The 24,677-nt window shown below is 39.6% G+C and overlaps 1 protein-coding gene across 3 annotated transcripts in view; it reads left to right on the forward strand.

Annotated features, from left to right (window-relative positions):
• LOC149205126 (Cyclophilin-like peptidyl-prolyl cis-trans isomerase family protein) overlaps positions 1 to 24,677 on the forward strand; it is a 454,055-nt gene that overhangs the window by 298,071 nt on the left and 131,307 nt on the right. For all 3 annotated transcript variants that reach the window (XM_089394898.1, XM_089394897.1, XM_089394896.1), the window contains exons 8-9: positions 2,044 to 2,097; positions 2,373 to 2,528. In XM_089394898.1, the coding sequence (XP_089251024.1) occupies positions 2,044 to 2,097; positions 2,373 to 2,528 (210 nt within the window). The remainder of the gene's footprint in view (positions 1 to 2,043; positions 2,098 to 2,372; positions 2,529 to 24,677) is intronic.

Genomic DNA, 24,677 nt, shown 5'->3' on the forward strand with positions numbered 1-24,677 from the left:
TGAATGTAAACACTTAATATGAAGCAATGGAAAAATGTACCTCATTTGTGTTTAACACCAATATTGTCAAATGAATGAGCTGGGCATGATATAAGAGGCATTTGTGGGATGTTATTTGTGGAGAATGCTAAATGTCATTATTGCAACTACTGTCTATGATGTGGATCATCAAGGGAAAATCTCTATAGCTACCCCTGGAAGTGAGGGGTTAATAGTGCCCTTCATTTGACGGCCTTTAGTTGCACTACATCTTTCGCATTTGCATATAGAAATTTGAAAATGCTGCAAAATGTATACAAATTCTTGATGATAGGCTTGTGCCCACTCCATGCTTGCTTTGGTGTGAGATTCCAATTTACTTTAGTTGAAATCCTACTGATTAGATAAACAAAACAGTTACAACCTTCAGCCCAAAATTTCTAGTCGACATTTCCAATTTTCAATATATAATGTGTCATGTCCTAAATGACATGATTCTTGCATTTTCCAACTCCATTATGCTCATGCCATAAATGGCATGATTATTTCCATATCCTAGATTGCATAATTCTTGGGTGCCAAGAATGCCCTCTAGTATCTTAGGGGTGAGAGTTTTCACTCAAAAATGGGACCAATGTGTATTGGAGGACTATGATAGGTTCTTTGATCCCAATTTTAACATGGTTCTGTAGTTTTACATGATTCCCCCAAACTTTGAGGGCTAAAATAAAGAAATCCATCTAAATTTCAAAGCTTATATTGATCATAACCCCATACAAGAATGGGTCATTCCTTGTTATCTTGTTCTGGGAATTCTTGGAGATAGTTGATGGGTTCTTCTTATGCTGATTTAAATGAAATTTAGTTATGTATATCCTCCTAGTAACTTGATTTTCAATCACATTTCTTGGGCTAAGATAGAGTATTATGTGAATGGCAATAAGATTGTTTTGTTTCTGATTTTGTTACTGTGTGTTTCTTGGCTATGGGAATCTCGAGAGTAAGCCTTAACAAATATGCTCATGCATATTCATGTCTTCTTATCACTTATGGATTTGTGATATATTACTTGTGGATACTACATAAGGGACCCCTACAGCTTATTGCATTTACAATATAATTAGAAACTAATCATGTTTTGAATGCACTGGTGTAAAAAAACTGCACTCACTGTTTTCTTCTGCTAAAAATAGGACTGTGAAAACACATGCATGTCTCCGAAACTGGATCCCTGAGCTAATCCTGTTGATAAATTGATGTGAAACTGGTCCAAGATATCTGAGATCTCATGAAAAACATGAAATCCGGAGTCTACTACCCAACTTGATAAGGATGAACTGCAAATCTGGAAGCTAGCACGAGGATTTCACAAGGTACAATCCTAGGTGCTACAGAACCCTATAGTATCTTACAGATGAGAGTTTACCTTCAAAAGGGCATCCAATCTGTATAGGAGGACTAGAATTGCTTGATTTGAATTTTAGCATGGTTTTGTAATTTCACACAAACCCCCAAATTCCATGGCTAAAATAAAGAAATCCATGTAAATTGCAAAACTTGTTCCATTAACCACATAATACCATGCGAGAATGGGTCCTTCCTTGTTATAATGTTCTGAGAACTTCTGGAGATAGTTGATGGGTTCTTCTTCTGCTGATTTGAAATGAGATAGTTATGTATATCCTCCTAATAACTTCCAATTATATTTCTTGGGCTGAGACGAGGAATATTCCATGAAGGGCAGCAAGGTTGTTTCGTTTGTGATTGTTAGTGTGTGTATTTTTTGGCTAAGGGTATTGCAAGTTTAAGCTTCCAACAATTATGCTCATGTATACCCATATGTATTCCTACATTTTGTAGATCTGTGTTATTCTTACTTGTAGATTCTAGATAGGGGACCCTAAGGCATATATCATTTATAATCTATAATTACAAAATAATCTTGTTCTGATTGCACTGGTGTAATAAATTTGCATTCACTGTTTTCCTTAATTGAGTTAAATTTTTACGTTTTGGATTCACATTTAGACCATAGAATTGTTATCCTGATATGCTGCTGTTCAGGTTGTTCTTGATGGATATTCAGCTCCTCTTACGGCAGGGAACTTTACAAAACTTGTAAGCTATTTAGAATTTCACATTTCTCAGATTTATTTGAATAAATGAGTATGCGTTTAATAAATTGAACCAGTATGGTTGTTTTCTTTGAACATTTGCACATTCATAGTTTTGTGCACCCACAAATACACACCTGATATTGTGCTTATGTACATGCGTATACCCTAAATTTTTTGCGCATGAAAATGTCAAATGCCTGTTTGATTTGGCCCAATTTTCATGTTGGATTTGTCTCTTGAAAGTGAAAGGTATTTTACGAACTTTACTTTTTGTAGGTGATAGATGGAGCATATAACGGACTTAAGCTGAAAACTACTGAGCAAGCAGTCATTTCTGACAATGAGCGTGCTGAAGCTGGGTTTAACCTACCTATAGAGATATTGCCAGCTGGTGGGTTTGAACCGTTGTATAGGACAACTTTGAGTGTTCAGGTATGTATGGGCCATCCTAAATGTTGATCTGAAACTTTTTAATGAGTAGAAAAAATGCATGTTGTTTCCCTGCTAATCAAGCAAGTTACTTTCTAGAAATGCATACATAATTACATAGTTACAAACAGAGTAATGTCAAATGAGTTTAGCTTGGGTGGTCAAAAGAAGTTGTTTTCCTCACCACCTATGTTCAAATTTTGCTTGTGACATGTTTTGTAATGGCCCAAGCTTTGAACATAAATAGGCACAAATTATATACAAAAATTCAATCATTAGCTAATAAATGTAAAGAAGATTTCATTAATAATTACATAATCTATACCCTGGATGCGGGTAACATTAGCCACAACATTGCACCTGAGTTCCCATGGATCTCAAATCTATGAGCCCCGAGATCACTCCTTAGCGGCACTTGCATTCGACACCAACTAACAGTCCTGCCAAGCATTCAAGCCAGAAGTTAAGGTGGCCACCCTGTATCTGTAGGGTATTAACTGCTTCAATCCACTTGGAATTCCTGTTATTCATCTCCACGTCTGTAATTCATGCTTTGGAAATCTCTGAAACTCACTTGATCCTCCTCCATGAGTGAAGCTCTGGCCTGTTCCAAAGTCGAGCCCGCCATTCTCTATAAGCCATTATCACTACTTGCATGTTCACGCCTTGTCTACCCTGCATATCCATCTCCTTTGCTGAATTTATTCCTTCTGTTACCTGCTCACTCATTTCTCCTAAAGCCTGAGTCAACAAGCCCTCTGCTATCTGCAAAACCGTGCCATTTGGCTTGATGGTCTGAGAACGTGGTCACCCTCATTGTGGTGGTCATGGAAGGGGCAAGCCTTCGTCCCAACATGGCATGGCTTGGGCACTATACGCTTTGAATTGAGCATTCCGCTACGGTACCATCGACAGGTTGTGGACCTTAAAACTCTCAAGCTCTGCTTCATGGATGATAATGCCTAGGCCTTTAGGAATGTCTAGGGTTGTCTCCTTAGGGAATACGAGGAGAGCATGTTGGTGATGGAGGCCTGCAGTATTGACCTGGACCACTTCAAGAGAAACCTCAAGGCGGCTCTCAGGGACATGGCTAGTACCCTTGGCATCAACTTGCTCCCATCATCTTAGTCAGTGTTGCCTATGTCCTCGCCAGGCATGGTCGTTGAGATCCCTTCTCACTCAGATCCTCTTGGGACCGACCTGCCACTCATGTCAATTCCTCCTGCAGACATATCTTCCATCCACGCCAGTGCATCCTGCCAAGCGTCCAAGAATCAAAGGTGACTACCATGCAAAAAGAAAGCCCCCAACTCGACAATGATGATTACTTTGGATTAGTGCCCATTGAGGAAGAGACACCTGTGCCACAGAGGCCTCCATGAGTAGGTGTTCTGGCCTCACCTCCTCCTAGCTTTGTCTTTATCAAGTTCTCTATGAAACATGTTATGTATTCTCTCCTTTGTGAAACTTTTTATTATATGTGCAGCACTTGGCCTTCAGCCTCGAACAAACTTCCTTTGAAATGTTTTGATGTATTTTCGTTTCATACCCTCTGTGATCTCAAGGCAAATTCTAAGCGAGTATGGGTTAAATGCCACAACAATGTAACTATTGTAAATTTTTTGTAATACAAATATTTTGAACTTACTAAAAATTACATAGTCTATCATTATAATGAGTGATGAGAACAAACATGTGAGATGAAAAACCCAATTGACTTACTACTATGTAGAGATCGAATTGCAACCAACATGTTGGGATGACTCTCCACCCAATCATACGATCAACTACACTATGTCTTTCTACAGCTGGCCACCTCCCAATCCTCAATCAACTACCTTTGCTAGTGAATCTTTCCTAACCCATAATTCTCCTAGGAAAATAATGCCTCACATCCTCCTTTTCATCCATTAAATAGAACAACTTGTTCCAAAAATGGAAGCAAAATATTTATGCATATAATCCATGTGTCATCATGAAATTTTTGTTTTGATCATAAGTTTTATCTTTACTTAGTTGTTTTGCATAGATTTACTCACTTATTTTTACTCTTTTACCTTTTATTAACTTGATTTTTTCCATGAGTTTACTCTTTTACTTTTTTATAAAAATAGGTTTTTTTATTTACTTATTGTTATTATTTATTAATTATTATTATTATTATTATTATTATTATTATTTTATTTTATTTTATTATCATTATTGCTATTGTTATTATTATTATTTATTAATTTAACAATGTGGGGCATTACATACTCCCCCCTCTTCGAGGAACTTCATCTTGAAGTTAAGTTTAATCTTATAAGTTATTTATTTATTTATTTTCTTCTTTTCTACACAACACCCTCTGTTGTAACTAGTATAAGGGCCACCCAAGTGTAATGTTCCAACTTAAACAAATAGTGATATATAAAAGAAAATGCAATTCATACACAAAAAAATTAAACGAACAACAAATGCTCAATACACAACAGAAATGAGAACCAACTGAGCTATTTTATTAATGGAGTTGAGCAAGTACAATAGTGCGGAAAATGCACCTGGGCTTGCCTTAAGGGCAAGCTTGACAGAACCCAGGTGTCAAACAGCAATCTCAATGCTAGAAATATTTGCTTCTCTAATGCTTTGCGTTGTCTCCCATTAACTACAACTGTTGGCTGGAAAGGAGCTACAAGAAACCCCGCCTCCGGTGTTCAGAAAATGATGAAACTTTAGCCACAAACTCCTTGGTCAAAACCCACAAAAACCCAAAAATGGTTTGGCGCGATTTGGACTTCCCAAAATTGACCCCCAAAGGCCTTGTGTAATCCCCAATAATTCTACACTACCTACTGCAAAGATATGGCTAAAAACCCCACCTTTGGTGCTCAGAAAATTATGAAACTCTATATTTGAGATCCTTGTCAAAAACCTAGAAAAACCTAGAAATGGTTTGGCCAGATTTTGACCTCCCAAATTTGACCTCTTCTATGGCCCATGCCCTCCAAATAGCTCCAGAAATACGGCCTGCAAGGAATGACCACAAATTCCTCCTCCAAGCTTTGAAATGGAAGCAAACACCACTCCAAATATCTCCTTTAACCTCCACGGCAAAGCTCAACCTCAAGGTCTAATACGCTACCCACCAAATGAGCTCCCACACACTATCTCTGTGTTGTCCCAGCTAGTGCAAAAGTCACACTCCCAAGCCATAAGCTCAATCAGCTCCTAAACTCTCCTAGATGCTGACAATCCTCCCTAGCCTCTGTTATCACTCCATAATTTTTGAGGTTGTGGAAAAAATCACAGAGGTAACCACAAAATCACTTTGGAAACTGGGAATCTAGCCCTTCTAGTTTCAAAGAGGGATCTCTCTTTATGATTTAGCTTTGTTTGACTGAAGGTGTTAGGCTAGCTATTAAGTTTGGGTTTGGGCTTTTTGTGTTGTTGGGTTGAAATTGGGAGGAAAAGCCATTAGGCAAATGGAGTCACAGGTTTGAGATGATCAAATTCAGAGTTTATAGGTTAAACTTACAGGGCAGGTTAGGCAAATTCACTGGATCCTTTAAGATCTATGGTGTGAAGGAGAGGAAACGATTTAGAGATCCAATTAAAAACAGAGCAGTTAAAAATTCTGATTTTAATCTTTAGTGGAAAACATAAAAAATATTCTTAATCTTGAGACAGAGTGTACATTCAAACAAATGTTGTTCTTTATCTTCTTAGAATAATTCAGATTTTAGAATCATATTTGATAATAAAAAAGAAACAAATTGACAAAGAGAGATGCACTTCACCAATAAAAATGACACAAGAATCTTGTAATGATTACACTATATTACTGAAAATCTGATCAAAGGTGGCTCTATGCGCTGCTTTACAATACAAGTCCTTTTCTTCAAACAAGTCCCAACCCTTCATAATTCGAAATTTCGAATTATGAAGTACTTATTGGAAATATTTCAAAATATCTTGATTCTAAAGATCAAGATAGAATCCTAAAAATATCTAACAACTGATTACAAAAATAGTACAAAAATTTAGGAATCTTCAAACTGCTGGAACTGTTGGCCCTATTTCTGAGGATCACTGTTGATGACTGAGCCTCCAACTTTGTTGCGTTGTTTGCATTGTTGTCGAAGATAAAAATTACTCAAGTAATTCACACAGTTTCTCCCATTTGTCTTTAATAGGGATAGAAAATTTAACTACTTTTCTATAGGCCTCATCGACATCTGTGTACTTCTGGGAAGTTGGTTTGATAATGAACAAATGCCAGAGCTCTTAACTAATGAACAAGTTGAAATCTAAGGCCTCCAGGAATGCTTTCCTTGTTATGTGCCCCTTTATACTTGCAAATCTTGACTTATCTTGGGCAATAGTAGATATTTTTTCTGGTACTCTGTCAAGCTCATAAGCTTATCTTCCCTACCAATCAGTGTTGGTAGATCTTTCCTGTTCAACACCTACATCTTCTTGTGAAATCTCTGTATGCTGGTTTCTAGACTTTGACACTTATTGTCAAGCTGTAGCATAAGGTTCCTCTTGGTGTGCATTCTCCTCACTTCTAAAATAGTTTTTGTCCTGTCTTGAATTCCCAGTTGCTCTAATTCTTCTATGCTTTTGGAATTCATGAATTTAATAAGTGTTGTTTGCATCCCCAGGCTTATGTCCTAAGTCTATTTTAATTTGCCTTACTACCTCCTTGGACCTCTGTATCAATTCTTGTTGCTCAAAAATAATCTGTATGGAAGGCCATATTTCTGTGATGGCTTCACCGATTTCTGTCCATATATTTTCTCTGGCTTGGGCTAGAGTTTGACCCATAACTGATTCACTATGCAACTGCTCAATTTTAAGATTTAGCTGATGGGTTTTCTGCAACTCTGCCACATAAAAATTATCAATTTTTAACTTTTGTTCTAATAGTATCTTGAGCTAAGGTTTTAACTTAACAATTTCTTGTTCCTGAATGGACAAATTGTCCATGGCTTTAATAAGCTCACTTGCAAAAATCTGATGTCTGTGTTGGCGCTGAAGTTGATGTAGAAGTTCCTGGGGTTGTGGTCGCTGAGATGGGGATTGTTGTAAGTGGAACTATGGCCAATTGTGTCGCTTGCTCTTTCTCTTTGAGTAGTTTTTCCAGTTCTACTTCCATGTCCCCGATATGATTGTTTTGTTCAATAACTATCCAAAATATATCTTCTTTTTGCTTTTCCATCTGTCCAACTTCCTTAGCCTATGGATCCTCTGTGGTAGGCAGTTTTAGTTGTTTCGTTAATGCTAATTGTTGACCACTACGTGTACACCCCCTTTTTTCACGAAAGGGATAGTGCCTGATTGATGTGCTCGTGCCGTCTAGCTATCATCATTAACATGATCATCATCTTATAATGTAAACCCAGTTTGCATGTGTATAATGTAAATAATCTCAGTAGATCTGTGTCGTGTATGTAATCACCTAGGTAAACCTACTTTTCTGGTGATGATCTACATTTCGGGAGGTTTTTTGTCTCACCGATCCATTCTCGATGGTTGGCAGAGTTTTTTTTCAACCTTACCCCAAAGCCAGAATGGATTTTGTCACTGGGATCTTAGGGGAGTCCTAGTGTTCTAGATCGAGTCTATGTAAAAGTGATTTGGGAATAATCCTAACTATTTGGTTAGGTTATTTTATTACAAATTGATTGATCTGCTAGATTATATTTGTGTCGCAGAACTCGGTAGTCTGTGAGGGTCCTTTTCAGATGGGTTTTCCCCTTTGAGATGTAAAAAATGTGAAAAATCATGATGTAAAAGTGTCCTGAGGGTTGGAAAAATAATTTATCCCCTCATAGGTTAATTAATTAAATTTTCTGGCCAAAATTAATTAAAATCCTAAGCCAGAAATTTGATTAATTCTAGGTCCTAAGTGAATTTAAATTTTCCAAAGGCAAAATTCGTGGGTCCTTTAAAAAATTAAATTTTAAGAGGTCCAGGGACTAAGGTTAATTGATTATTTTGCTAAATTTTATGCCTTTGGTCCCTGGGGTTAAGTCAAAGTCAAAATTTTGAGGAAATTAATTCAAAAATTTAATTTTTGAATTAATTAAAATGCATTTAATTGAAAAATTCGAAATTTCCTCAATATTTAAAATTTCGACGGATGAGATTAAAAGAAATTTTGATCCTCATCAACGGTCGAGATTGCTTTGACAAGGATCACTCGAACTAGCCGTTGGAGGATTTATCTTTAAATAGGAGGTCATTTGTCAGTCAGTATCATCCGATCTCTGGATCGTGTACTAAGCGAAAAGCTCTCTTGTAATTTTTTTCTGAGCAATAAAGAAAGACTTTGGGGTTAATTTCTGTTGGTGTTACTCTTCGTGGAAATACTGTAAGATGTGTCATTTTCATGTACGGATTTCTTTTTAGCCATTGATGTAGCTTTCTGAAGAGTGATTTGAGTACAGGTATCTTGCTCAGTCATTGGGGTTTGAATGATAATTTAAGTTTTGAATATAATAGCAGGTATCTCTATTGAATTTGAATTTTATTATCGTTTTCTCGCTCTATGTTGATGGTTAAATTGAGTTTTGCAGGAAAGTTTTATTTTTTAGATCATTGGGCATTCGGGGAAGTTCTTAGTTGAACCAGCCAACTCCTGATCCGTGTTTTCTGAGGAACCCAGCTTAAATTTGATCTTGGGCTTATGATAAGATATTTTTTATGGGTGATGCATGAAGGGTTTCGAGCTCGGTACCTCCTTTAAAAATTCAGAAATTTAATTTTTTTGTGCTAAATCGTTAGATCTGACTGTTGAGAGCCTCAGATCATCAGATCTGGGAGCAGAGTTGGACTCACACTCCCTAGATCTGATAGATCTGCTATTTATGTACATAGATCTGTAATTTTCTTCATGTTTCTAACTTGGATTTTTTTGGGTTTTAGATTTTTGGGTCATTTTATATATCTTTTGGGTGTTTCTTGTTGTCCTGTCGCTGCAGATCTCAAGCTGAAAGCTGTGCAAAGTCCAGATCTAGGACCTGGAGGGTAAGATCTGGATCTATGGAGGTCCATCAACATCATTTTTGGCAGGGTTTCTGTCCAGAGATTTTGCAATTCAAGAGTTTTAAAATCTGGAAATTTTATAAGGATTTCAAAGAAATTTGAAGCAGAGCGATTTAAAATTTCATTAAGATTTTTGGAAAACTTTTTAGAGGTTCTAGTGGAAGTTTTGGGCCACCATTTTGCAGGTTGATTGGCTGCTTGGTTTTTCCTGAGCAGAAAAATTTCGAATTTGTTTTTACTGTTGTTTTCTGGGGAATTTCGAAATTATTTTTATTTCAAGAGTTTTAAATTTTTTATGAGATCTAGAAAATCTTGGGTTTCTTCCTGCGTTTTCTTGCTATAGCGGTGACCTTCCCAAACCCTCATTCAGCTGTCCACTGTTTTCGTAGCTGCTAAACCTGCAAAAGAAAACAAAATTCTTAGCTATTCCCTCCATTTCTCCTCTGCTCTACCTTCAAAACAAATCTCAAACCCTCGTTGGTAGCTATACCCCCATATCCCTGCGTTTTCCCTATACGTTGTTCTCCTTACACTCATCAACCCTCGCTCTCAGCCACGCTTCAACTGCAAACAACAAACATCTCTGCTCTTTTCTGCTGCCTGAAATCCTCACGCTGCTTTCAAGCCCTGAAAAAAGAAAATAGAAAAAAAAGGAGAGGCTCGCAGTCTAATCCGCGTTGTCCATCGTTCATACTCCTCCCAACTCCTTCAACACGCGGTCTCCCCTCCGTCCAAGCAGCTTTCTTGCTCTGCGATTTTCCTCCTGTCCGCTGCCATTGCTCTCAATACGCAGCTCCCTTCTTCCTCTTACATTCCCTGCCTCGCGACTTCCATCTCTCATACCCTTCTGCGAGCTCCCTTAGTTGTTAGCTATCCATCTACGTTGCCTACCCTCGCTGCCGCCATCGAGCTCTCACCTGCGGACCTGCAACAACAAACAACAAATGCGTTTCTCTTTTCTTCCTGTTTTTTTTTATCTATTTGACTTTGTATGATTTAAGTTAGGTTTTAGTGCTTGCATATAGTTAGGCGTTAGGTTAGGTATATATTTTCAGTTTCATGTCTTTAGTGAGATTTCATTAAGGTTTTAAAAAACAAAAATATTCGTTTGGGTTTTTATTCCTTTTTCTTATTTGATTTCATTCCACTTTTTTTATTTTATGACTTTTATTTAAAATCCCAAAATCTAAAAAATAAAAAAATAAAAAAAAAAACTAACCTTTTGACATTTTATTTTTTCCATTTTTTAATCCCTAATTTTAAAAAAATCATAAAAAATCTAATTTTGGTGACTAAAGAAATGAATTAAAGGGATTTTCTTTCATGTTAAAAAAATAAAATTATGTGGCCTATGGCCCATTAAAATTTTAAATTTTTTAACCCTTTGATTTGTTTTTCCATCACATTAAAAGATTTTGATTTTTTTTTAGTTACCATTGAAGTTATCGTCTAAGGAATAATTAAAATTTAAATTTGAAGTTCCTTAGTTGTTATTAAATGTATTTTTCTATGGTCAAGGTGCAATAAACATTTTAAATCATATTTAGCTGTTGTAGAAAGTTAATTGAATCTAGATCTGGGCAGTTAATGAAAATCATTTTAGATCTGGAATCTTTTGCATGCTACAGTGTTGGGCATTTATATGGATTATTTATGATTGTCACTATTCGTCACATATTGAAAATCATTCTGGATAACTTGTTTTATTTAGTTGATGGTTAATTCAAATATTAAAGGCATTGGTCTATAATTATTTATATCTTGTGGTCATGTCTTGTTTACGTTGGCGTTTAATCTATTCATCTAAATTAATCGAGATTCATTTAGATTTATCAGGTTGTCCATCATTAAAATCTCCTAGAGCCTGTGATCCACAAGTTTTCTCATCCATTTACCTCAGGGACTATCCCCCTTGACTTGTCTAGGAGAGAGTCTAAATGGAGTAAGGATCAAGAGTGACAGCCCTTACTCTAAGCGTTGTAGCGATGCTTAGACACTTTGTGCGACAACACTGATATATCAACATCCTTTCTTTTCACCAGCTCTTCTGCTGCCTTTACATCTTTGGGATTGTATCCCAATTTGATCACCAAGTCTTCCAATAACTTGATCCTGGTATCCTTGGCTAAGGAGGAAATCCTTTCCAACTTTAGCTGTGACTATGTATTGTTTAATGTTAAAATTGGCAACTAGGGCCAAACTCCACATGGGTCATCTTATTTACGACAACTAATGTTTTTCTTGGATTCCTCTCTCCGAGAGGTGTAGTATTGATCTAAAGACCATCCGATTCCGACATGTAAAAATGAAGATATGAATTTATTTATATTATGGACAAATTGTTAAAGCCGGCCAACAAGCAAAACAGGTATTCAAACCCCCTAGCTCATCCTCAACATTGCATATAAAAGGAGGACGCCTCAAGTCATTTTATCATCATCTCATCTCATCATCTCTCTCTCCTCTTGTGATTGGGTATGCAAATCTGGGCAGTTGTCTCTCACACGTGCAAAGCAAGAATGACGAATTTTGTTTGACTGCGTTGACCAGCATTGACCGAACTGCAGGATTGTTGTTTGATTGCGTTGACTTGTTTTGACTGCAGTTTGGGTGAGACAACTCTATTCTAGCAAGCCGTAGATCTGGGCACTGAAATCGAGGCAATCTGACCTCTCCTTTGACCAACGTTGACTGCCCTAGGGATGGCCATAGTTTGACTTTCATTGATCAACTTTTGACTAGACTTGTTCGGGCTATTTTGGGCTTGTTGTTGGAGGTCGAAGTTGACTGGGTTTGACCGAGTTGTTTAGAGGAAGAATTCTGCCCTATTTGACTAGCGTTGACTTTTCTAGTTAGGGCTTCTTGTTGTTGTCATAAATTATCAGATTTGTAATTTGTACTATCTCTCTCTCTATTGAACTATTGAAGAATATAAGAAGAATTGATTAAGGGTTTCCCCACATTGGGGTTTGTCCCTGGCTGGTGCCACATCTTGTGTCCTCTTGTCTTGGCTTGTCTTCTACTGTTTATGTTTATGTTCTATCTGCATTTTACTTTCATGCTGATGTGATTGCTAAATTGGATATTGATATTGGGCTAGTAAAGAAATTGAAGTAAATTGCTCTTAAGCATAGAACATACCATTGTTGCCTAAAATTAACATGGTATCAAAGCTGTGGTGTAGACAAAGCCCAAGCAAGAGTGAAAGAGCACTCACCAGAGAGAGTTGGACAAGGACACAAGGCTCAATGGGTTCCTCATCCGACTTCTTGGCTGAAGACAAGCAACATGAAAAATTTGACTATCATGGATGGAAGATGTCTCTTGATTTGACCTTGGAAGAACAAGAAGTGTTGGATTATGTGAAGGGTCAAATCCCTTAGCCTCCTTTAAATGTATCGGCTGCTGTGACGACCAAGGACAATGGGGCTAAAGTCAAAGCAAAGAAGATTATCAAAGATTACATTGACAAGCGTCTGGTAGCCCACATCTCTAATTTGAACACCTCCAAGGAGATCTACAACAGGTTGGTCAGCATGTTCAAGGTTAGTGATGCAAATCAAATGTTATTTCTCGAAAATAAATTGAAGGATATTAAGAAAGGCAAGGACGAGGAATTAGGATATTCAATCCTACTTCTTAAGGATCACTGAGATCAAGAATGATCTACTTTCGATTGGAGAGGTCATCAATGACAGGGAACTTACTATCACTACCCTTGGTGGACTCCCACCCGAATGGTATATATTTAGAACCACTATTTCCAATAATGATCGAATTCCAGGGTTTGAAGAATTGATGTCGAGATGCATTCAAGAAGAAATAAGAATGGTAGAGCAAGAAATGCCTTCTAATAGAAGCAACCCCACTGCTTTTTCTGCTCATGCCAAAAGGAGAAATAATGTAGGGTCTAAATGTCACTTCAATGGAAATCCTGGATCTAAGGAAGGAAGGAAGGGCAGGTGCTTTGTTTGCAATAAGTTTGGCCACTATGCAAGGGAGTGTCCAAATAGAAGGGACACATCACATGATGATGATCACAATCATTCTAAGGGGAACTTCAACCACAACAATCAAAGGAATGGCAGGTACAATGGTAAAGGAAAAAGAAATGTGGGACATCAAGGAAATGGTCAACCCTCCAAGAAAGCAAGGAACTCTAGGTATGAAGAATCAAATGTTGTTAAAAATAAGCAAAAGAAATACTATCTTATATTGGCCCTCTCCACTACCTGTCCACCAGACACTTTGGGGAATTGGCTAATTGATAGTGGTGCCTCAAGGCACTTCAACGGATACAAGGAAGATCTCCCTAATCTGATAGAGTAGGAGACAAACTTGGAGATTATCCTTGGAGACGATGCCACCTATCCGGTGAAGGGAGTAGGGAATGTTACCCTTCAATTGAATCAAGGTAACACGATTCATTTACAAGAAGTTCTATATGTACCTGATCTCAAGAAGAACCTAGTGTCTATTTCGGCAATGGAAAAAAGGATACAAGGTGGCATTCATCAATGGAAAGGTACATGTTTGGAAAAGGAATTTTAAATATGCTTTTACTCTTGGGTTCAGGGTTGACACTTTGTATCAAGTTGGAGGAAGTCCATTGGAAGCTATGTCTTGCTACACATCTCTACAATCTAAATTATGGCATCGGAGGTTTGCCCATCTTCATTATAAGGCTCTACCCGATGTGAGACAGATGGTGATAGGTACGTCCGAGTTCAAATTAGAGCATGAAAGTGTATGTCCGAGATCTGCCAAAGGAAAAATTACAAGGGGACCATTCCCCTCAAGTAATAGCAAGACCACAGATATACTGCAATTGATCCACTCTGACATATCTGGTATGATGCCCATAAACTCTTTGGGAGGATACTTATATTATCTCACCTTTACGGATGACTATTCTCGCAAGACCTAGATCTACTTCTTGAAAAAGAAGGATGAAGTGTTCACTTGGTTCCGACACTTCAAAGCCATGATCGAAAACCAATCTGAGAAGAAAATCAAGATATTGAGGACTAATAATGGGACTGAGAACGTATCAAATGAATTCCATGATTATTGCAGGCAAGTTAGCATTGAGAGGGAGACTACAACACCATACGCTCCTGAGCAGAATGGTGTGGCTGAAAGGAAGAATCATACTATTATAGAAGTTGTTCATGCCATGCTTCATGATCAAGGGCTTCTGAAGTTCCTATGGTTTGAAGGTGCAAATACCGTCGTGTATGTTCAAAACCGATGCCCTCATCAAGCATTAGACTCCAAGGCTCCCGAAGAAATGTTCACTGGTAAGAAACCCCATGTTCCTCATTTTAGAATTTTTGGAAGTCCCGTATATTTTCATGTGCCGAAAGAGAAAAGAAGCAAATTGGGTGCATTAGGGAAGAAAGGAATCTTTGTGGGCTATAGTGAAAATTCTAAGGGTTATAGAATTTATGTGGCTGGTCAAAGGGAAGTTGAGATAAGTCATGTTGTCACCTTTGACGAAGATATGGCCCTTAAAAGATCAACAACCTTCCTATCCCAAGGAAGGAAAAAGAAGCTGACACCGGAAAACAGGGTGAAAAAGAGGATGAAATGATGCTTGATGTTGATGAACCTATGGATCCTATTGATCCTCCTCCCAAAGAGCCCTCCTCCTCCAAGAGGAGACCCCCATGGCTTAGGGAGACTCTCAAAGATGCCAAGAGACATATTGCACCAAGGGGGACTTTCTGTCAGAGCAAGAAGCGGAATAGGTATCAAGGATACTTGACCGTCATGAGCACTATCATTCAAAATGAGCCTTCATCATTTGAAGAAGCCGTGAAGCAACAAGTTTGGAAGGATGCTATGAATGAAGAATACGAGTCAATTATGAAGAATGATGTCTAGGATGTGGTCCCTATACCCCAGGTCAAATCAGTTGTCACCTCTAAGTGGCTCTACAAAATCAAGCATGGAACTGATGGAAGTGCAGAAAAATTCAAAGCTCACTTTGTTGCTCGAGGCTTCTCTCAAAAGGAAGGTGTAGATTTCGATGAGATATTTGCACCTATTTCCCGATACACCACCATCCGCTCAATCATAGCCCTTGCTGCCTCGCAAGAATGGAACCTACATCAGATGGATGTCAAGACCTTTTTCTTGCATGGTTCGATCAAAGAGGAAGTCTATGTAGAACAACCCCAGGGGTTTGAGGTTCATGACCGGGAATCTCATGTATGCAAGTTGAAGAAAGCTCTCTATGGCTTGAAGCATGCACCTCAGGCTTGGTATGAGAGGATTGATAGCTATCTGATGAAGCTGAGATTCACTAGAAGTGAAGCTGATCCGAACCTTTACTTTAAGGTTGAAAATGATAAACCTCTCATACTGGTACTTTATGTGGATGACCTCTTTCTGACAGGTGCAAACCCTCTCATTCACAAATGTAAGAGGGAGTTGGCTTCTGAATTTGAGATGAAGGACCTAGGACTGATGCACTACTTCCTAGGGTTGGAAGTTTGGCAAAAGCCAGGAGAAATTTTCCTCTCTCAAGGAAAATATATTGTGAAGATATTGGAAAGATTTGGGATGGTGGATTGCAAGTCAGTGACTACCCCGATGGAACTTAACTTTAAGAAATTATGTGGTAGTGTTGCTGGACCTGAATTGGGAAATGCTTCTGAGTATCGTCAACTCATAGTAGCACTGATGTTCTTGGTGAACTCTCATCCGCACATATGTTTTTTAGTTAACACATTGAGCCAATATATGGTTGAGCCTCATCATATACATTGGATTGGTGCCAAGAATCTTCTGACATATCATCGAGGCACAATCACTCATGGACTGAGATACACTGCCAGAGATGTGAGGCTACATGGTTATTCTGATGTTGATTGGGTTGGCAGTATGGTGGATCGCAATAGCACTTCCAGATGCTGTTTTTCTTTGGGTTCTGCTTCAATATCCTAGATGAGAAGGAAGCACAAATATGTTGCCTTGAGCACTACTGAGGTCGAATACATAGCTGCTAGTATGGCCTCTTGTGAAGTTGTTTGGTTCAGGAAGCTCTTCAGTGAGCTATTTGGACATGTGTTGGATACCACCGTGATCCTCTGCGACAACCAAAGTGGGATCTGATTATCAGAGAATCCCGTGTTTCATGATCGCTCCAAGCACATAGATATCAGGTACCACTTTATCCGAGATATGGTACAGCGAGGAGCAATAAGGCTCCATCACATTGGAACTGATGAGTAGGTTGTCAATATTCTAACAAAGCCCCTGGGGAAGGTCAAGTTCTTGGCCTTTCGAGAACGGCTTGGAGTCGTGGAGAGACCCTCTTGTGAGGGTCCTGTATGATATGGACATTGAGCTTTGGGAGCTCTGGGGGGCTTGGGGTACTTCCTGGAGCGATGAACAACCATAGGGTGAGTGTTTCAGCCTTCCCCTAGTGGTTTTTTGTGTACTGGGTGAGTGGTTCAGCCTTCCCCTTTGATACCTCGTGGCGACATGTAGGCAGGATGAGTGGTTCATCCTTCTCCTGCTAAGACATCCTACCCATGCATTTTGGGACACATGGGAAGTACCTCTCATTTGGCCAATGAGTAGAGAAATGAAGATAGGGACCATAGTACTATTGATGGACACATCGTGTACTACCGTACTCCCTATGCTAGGATGACCGATATTGATTTGGGATCAATTGGAACTGACTTCAGGTCAATAAGAGTAGTATGAGATGCTCTCTTTTGATTGGAAGTGACTTTGGGTCCGTAAGAGTGGTATGAGATTCTCTTTTATCTAGGATTGACTTCAAGTCAGTAGAGAATGGTATGATACATTCTCGATCACTTCTTCTTCTTCATAGTTTAGCAGAGCAGTGCATTGATGACATAGATAGTACTGACTGGTAGATTGATTAGCAGATGGAGTTCTCCCTAGATGAGAGGGGGTGTTAAAATTGGCAACTAGGGCAAAACTCCACATGGGTCATCTTATTTATGAAAACTGATATTTTTCTTGGGTTCCTCTCTCCGAAAGGTGTAGGATTGATCTAAAGATCATCCGATTCCGACATGTAGAAACGAAGATATGAATTTATTTATATTATGGACAAATTGTCAAGGTCGGCCATCGAGCAAAATAGGCATTCAAAATTTCAAACCCCCCAGCTCATCCTTAACGTTGCATATAAAAGGAGGAGACCTCAAGTCATTTTATCATCATCTCATATCATCATCTTTCTCTCTCCTCTTGTGATTGGGTACGCAAATCTCGGTAGTTGTCTCTCACACGTGTGAAGGAAGAAGGATGAATTTCTGTTTGACTGCGTTGATCAAACTGTAGGATTGTTGTTTGACTATGTTGACCTCAAGCGTTGCCCTGTTTTGACTGCGGTTTGGGTGAGGCAGCTCTATCCTAGTAGGCTGTAGATCTGGGCACTGCAATCGAGGCAATCTGAGTTCTCCTTTGACCAGCGTTGACTGCCCTAGGGTTGGCCGCAGTTTGACTTTTGTTGACCAGATTTTGACTAGATGTTTTCAGACTATTTTAGGCTGATTGGGCTTGCTATTGGACGTCGAAGTTGACTGGGTTTGACCGAGCTGTTTAGAGGAAGAATTCTGCCTTGTTTGACCAACGTTGACTTTTCTAGTTAGAGCTTCTTGCTGCTGTCATAAATGATCAAATTTGTAATTTGTATTATCTCTCTCTGCTGAACTATTGAAGAGTATAAGAAGAATTGATCAAGGGTTTCCCCACATTGGTGTTTGTCCCTGGCTGGTGCCACATCTTGTGTCCTCTTGTCTTGGCTTGTCTTCTACTGTTTATGTTTATGTTCTATCTGCATTTTGCTATCAAGTTGATGTGATTGATAAACTAGATATTGATATTGGGCTAATAAAGAAATTGAAGTAAATTTCTCTTAAGCATAGAACATACCATTGTTACCTAGAATTGACATTTAACGGTACCTGCAATATAGAAGCGGACATGGCAGCATTTGTTAGTGTAGAATACATCATTTCACTAGTTTGTTTATGCATGTCCATTTGATCTATTGGATGAATTTGCTGTGTATCAAAACTAAATACAGATTCTTTGTAATCTATTGGTGTCCTTGGGGCTGGCACTTTAGCTTCAAGGAATGCAATTTTCATTTTACCCTTTTCTGTGTCAAATGTTGAAAGGAGCCTGTGTTGTGATGTAGTTGTCTGCTTCCAGAATTGTGTGTATGTCGTGGCTTTTAGCATCTCATTCCTCTTTTTGATTGCCCTGTATTTGGCAAAAATATTAGGCTCAGCAGTATCTTGAGCCAAGTCACCTGTTTGTGGTGTTTCTGGAGGATCTTGTGAAACAAAGGAAGATGGAGAGCCTAGAAAAACATCCTCCTGTCTTATACCTGCAAAGATGTCTTTTGATGTTGTTGAAGTATGTTTACCTGACATGACTATGGTAGTTTGCCCTTCCTCCTCCTGTATAAAGACTAGTGGTGGATTCTTTTTAGGCTTCTTAGTGTAGATTAAAAATTGCTTGGCTTCAATCTATGTTACTAGAGAAGACTCTTCTGGGTGTTTGTGAGGTGGTTGTAGATAAAATCTGCTCCTCTGCTTCCTGCAAGGTGTTTTCCTCCCACTGGTCTCGGTTCATGTATTGCTCGATCTTTGGTCGAGGAGTATGTGTGTAGGGAGTAGTCTTTTGCTCCACCCTCAGCTTTGAAATCATACCAAAAGGGTCATAAGACCAAGTGAAGCTCAGTTTGAAGTTTAGTTGCTTCAACAACAAATCTGCTTCTTTACCAACTGTTTTGGTATTGCACACAAAAGGTCCTACCTGCGCTTTGATTTTAAATTGTGCCTTTTTCTTAGCTGCCACAAAATGCAGGTCATCCATATGTATCATTTGTTTGATGTATTCTAATGAGAACAGTCTCATGGGAACAAATTTTGGTAGCCTATAGGGTGGCAATTCACACCCATAGACTCTGATCTCGGTGTAATTCTGGTATAAATACCAGTCACCTGTCTTCACCTGGTCACTAAGATGCAAAACCTTCTTAATATCTGCTCCTATCCTAGGCTCCAAATCACTGTGTAGCAGACAAATAACTGTATACAAAACTGATCAACATAGTCTATGAAAGTGAATTCTGTGGAGTTTTTCCTAACCAGAGAGGTCCAATGTATGACTGATTGAGCACTACCCTGCTCATCCATCTTCTGCAAAGTGAAGGGAAACCTGTCTGCTTGATGATAAATAAACATATAAACTAACACAACAGAATATTTGAAAGATCCCTCTATAGGAAACTTCATGAATTGCTCATGCATTGCCTCTGCAATAAATTCACTGTAATTAAAACAACAGGTTTCTCACCAGTGGTAAAAATTGACAGGAAGCCAATAATGGCCTCATCAACCCACTAATCAGAGTGATAGCCAAGTAGGTATGAGATGATGCTGATGATCTGTTTGGTTACCTCAGGGAACATAGAAGATGAGTATGGAGGGTTTGTTTTAGGTAATTGGGCATCTTCAAGAAGAAAGATTTCAAATATTTTCGCTCTCTGAGGGAAGGTTAAGTTCTTGTAGAGCTCTGTGAGAGAGTCTACTGAAAGTGGCTTAGAAGGCTCCGAAATTGTCACTTGGAGCATTTGAGATATGGCTTCGATTGTGATGGTGATCAGAATTTCACCATTTTGACTCATAATCGCTCTTTGGGAGGGTACATAGCTCAATTGACACCAGGAGACTAGTTCAGGGAAGTGATGGGTCTGTGGGAACATGAATTGAGGGAGGGTAGACTCCCATAGATTCAATTCATCACTTTGATCTAAGAATTTATGCTTCAACCAACTGTGAAGTTCGAACAAGTCGAATTCACAGTTTGTTTCAGCGATTTTATACTGCAGATCAACTAAGGGTAGATGATCCAGATCAATAAGAGGGGGTAGCATGGGATTTTCCTCTGGTTTCTTTCCCTTGTCCTTAGGGGTTCTAGTCTTAGGAGGCATTGTCAATCTTTAAAAGTAACAGCAGGGGGACGACGACACTAGGATTACTTGGAACAGAAGGTTGACTACAAAATGCTAGAGTGGGGTCTCTGAAAGCGATTGGATCACTGCCACTGAGAAATTGTCTGGTTACCACGACAGTGTGAAAGGTTGAAATCTTGTACAGGTTGTGCAAATGGGAGAAAAAGGAATTTGTGGTTTAATTGTGCTTAATAAGGTAATTTTTAAATTATCGTTTGTTTTTTATTGTTATAGGGAGCGGATCTGTTGCAAAGGGAGTGGGAGAAATTAATGGGCGTAACAGTTTGCTAATGTGGGTAGGGGAGTGCCAGATGGCAGCCTATGATTGGGAGTGAGACGGATTCTCGGCATAGGTTAAACGAAAGGGAAGGTTATGGGAATGGGGTCTGCGATGCTGAGTTGGTGAACGGTTGGTGGGGCTAGAAATAGGTGTTGTGGCAGATAGGGACTGGTGGGGGAGCAGACGGTCAATGTGGCATGACTTTTTGGGGGGGTGCTAAATGATGTGGGGGTGACACGTAGCGGGAATTTCGGACAACCCCCCCATGGATAAAGTGGAATGGAGCTCGGGGGGGGGGGGGGTGCCGAAAACACTTCCCCACCGTTGATCCGGGCGGGGAAGTTCTCAACCGTTGATTTGCCACAATAAATAATCCCGTCGACAGAAATATTTTGTCGTCGTCGAACTTTATTACAACCTTGGAAATGTTAAGGTATAATATACACTATTACAAACAATTAATCATGTTCAACCTCATGATTAACTTACTCCAAATCAAATTAACTAATTTAAATCAAATTAATCACATCTAGGGCGCATTTGATTTTGCAAGCCCATTTATTCATTTTTCTAATGTTTTTTTATTATTTTTTCTATGTCAGTTAACCATGATTAAATGGTGTGATTAACTGCACTAATCAAACTCAATCACGATTAAATTGTGTGATTGATTTATTCACTCACCTAATTAAATTTATTTTTAGACTAATCACGTTTAAACAGTGTGATTAGACTAACTATTTCTAGTTCTCGTATTCATAATGTGGCAATTAAACAAGTTGCACACTTTATTTACAAAAAATTTGCAGTAAACTTTCATGCAATTTTGATTTTTCTTCATGGCATTTAGACTTGCTCACCTAGGGGGACATTTTCATATATTTTTTTCTCTTTTTGTTTTTCTTTTCTTTTCTTTGATTTCTTTCTTTATTGTATTTTTCTGTCCCCTACAATTTATTTTTCTTTTTCTTTTTCTATATATATATATATATATATATATATATTTTCATTTTTTTTTGGCAATAAATTTCAAACATGAAACATTATTTACATTTTTTCAAATATAAATCATCAGGTCAAAACAACTCATCCTATAAAATATACGACCCTAACAGCGTCCTCTCTAGAAAATCTCACATCAAATCTCCACTGCTAAGCACCACCAATGAACTTGGCCTCCTCTCCATTGCGTCCCCCAGTAATATGCACAACCTGGAAGGGAATGCTACTCCTGGGAATCACAATGTGTTCCTGCTCCTGAAGAAATGAAGAAAAGCTTCCTAGGGTGGCACTCGATGTCCCCTGAAGAAAGGGTGAGCTCTTCACCTGAAGAACTCGTGCTAAAGAGCCAGTGACTCTGCTAAGCAGCTCGAGAAACCAAAGAGAAATCGATATACTCCAATAAGATGAATGAAATGAGGAGAGCTACCTTCCTTATATAGATTTCATGGAGCACGTTTCCCTCCAATTTTACCTTCATCATGGGCTCTCACTTAACCACCTACATGCAAAACTTAACTACCTCCATGCAAACCGAACTAGGGAGTGTGTATTTCCCTAGTATGGGTGGCTCCCATGTGTAATTTAACCACAACAAAATAACTTCTCCCAAGTCTAATCTCCTAATAAAAATCGAATAGGCCCCACTATCTCCAAAATTGGCCCCAAAATGCAATAATTAGTCTTGTTCCAAATTAATTTAGGAAGGGACATGATAGTCCTCCCCTCCCAAATGTTGCTTGTCCCCAAGCAACTTCAGTGTTGGATGCTCAAGTATGTGCTCGCCCTCCCAAGTAGCATCCTCATCCGACAAGCTCCTTCAATGCACCAAAAATTGCATGTCCTCAAGTAGTGCCTGAACAAGTGCCCTATCTAATGGTGGATCCCCATTATCGTCGCAAACTTCATGGTTCCCAAATATGCCATTGGATCGTCCCTGATTGCTTCACTATCCTATAGTGAATGAGTCCCTCGATACCAGGATCCCAAGCCAACCTGATCAACGTGGAGCACCCCTTGCTCCACTCACTATCCTGCCAGATAGGGGCGTTAGAACCCCTTTGTCTACTGCCAATAAGTAGAGCATCCTAACAATGTAAAACTCCGTCCAAATCCTCATGAAGTTGTCCTACCGAATAGTCCACCCCATGCACTTTGATTGTGGGCCCCTGAAGATACAACTCATTCCCCATGCGAATGAAGCCTTTCCTACATGAGCTCCTCTTGAAATCCTCTTGTTGGCCATCCTGCCATGCTGATTAAGTCTCCCACGCCATCAGCGAATCACAAAACCCAATGGAAAATTTGGATGGACCTCTCTTGTAGAGACCAACTCACCCCTGTGGGTAGTTGAACCACTAAGTACAGTGATGCTAGGGCCCCCTGCCCAGTGTAGCAAGAAACTATCTTGTTGACCTCGTGGCACTCTGGTCATCACTAATTGTCTAGCACGCTCGCACCATAACCTCCTCTCACATAACTCTCAGCTACAATCTATGTGATGGTCGAGGTTAGGCCCAACCTACCAAAGCACCTCAATAGTGCCAGCGCCTATTGCCCCATGGTTGGCCCCAATCCTGAGTAGATGAGGGCTTTGGTGACTCCCCGTGTGTCTACCTTTGAATGAATCAGTCTGCTTGTTATTCTGACTAGGCTCACTAAGGAGTGGAGTATCACGCCAATCCACTGGATCCCTGGATCCCATAACCATACTAGAGGTCCACAACCCCAAATCCTCTCTGCATGTTGTTGTATTATGCTGCTAGTTGTTGAGACCCCTTTGTGCCCTGTCTCTGTCTCCTGTAGGTATCTAATAGGTAGACACTGAGCATCAAGAACTTGTGCCACGAATATCCAGCTGCTCTGTGCCTGCCAAATCACACAGCCAGATCTATTATCCCAGCTCCTGATGATGTGCCTAGGTACTGTCGGATGCCTAAGCATCATTTTGACAACAAAGACTACCGTTCTTCGCACCTCATGCTCACCTAACGCCTTGAGTTGTCGAACCTAAAAAGCACCATTTAACTCCCTCTCAATCACCTCCCCAAGTGTGGGCCTAGGGGTGGAACATATGCTACCTCGACAATCAACAATACCATCTCTAAGCATGTAACCGTCAACTCGTGCACCTACCAAGTGTCTCAATTGGAGAGTCTCCTCCAGGCTCATGACACCTGGTGTCTCATCCAACTGCCTAGTGTGAGCCTCCCAAGCCCTATTTCCTGAATGGAGAGTGTCAAGGGGCAACAAACAAACACTTTGCAACTGTAAACAGCACTGGAGGAGGATGGGTATGATCAAGAGTCTGTCGGAATGCTCAAGAGTAATCCTGCGAATGACCCCCTCTCTGTCTTGGAACTGCTGATAACCCCCTTGAAGCCCTGTTTCCACTAAACATGGTGTCCCCATATGATCAACAATGTCCTCATCGATCCTAGGTGGGATGCATCCAATGGTACACGCAGTGCCCCTGTCCATAAGTCTCCTGGGAGGCAACGCTCCAAGCGCCCGCTGCGCCGCATCATCTGCCACTGCATACCACCCAGTATGGCCGCACTCCTCGACATGCCACTGTACACCACAACCTGTCCTTGTATACCACTGGATACTCCTGGCTACGGCTATACCATCCTCTACTATCTTGTGTCACTGCACCTGTCACTCCCCGTGTGTATTCAGTGTGATGTGAGGCACTCCCACTCCACAATGCAGTCCAACATGCTACAACATACCCCCATGTGTCGCCATGCCCATTTGTAGACCATTGCTCCACACTAGATGCTCCTACCCATCCCTGGATGTGATGGGCTAAAGCTGTGTCCATATG

The sequence above is a fragment of the Pinus tabuliformis genome, chromosome 1_2 (genome assembly GCF_031772625.1).
Source record: "Pinus tabuliformis cultivar Carrire ecotype Pingquan chromosome 1_2, CPIR1, whole genome shotgun sequence".
Lineage (NCBI taxonomy): Eukaryota > Viridiplantae > Streptophyta > Pinopsida > Pinales > Pinaceae > Pinus > Pinus tabuliformis.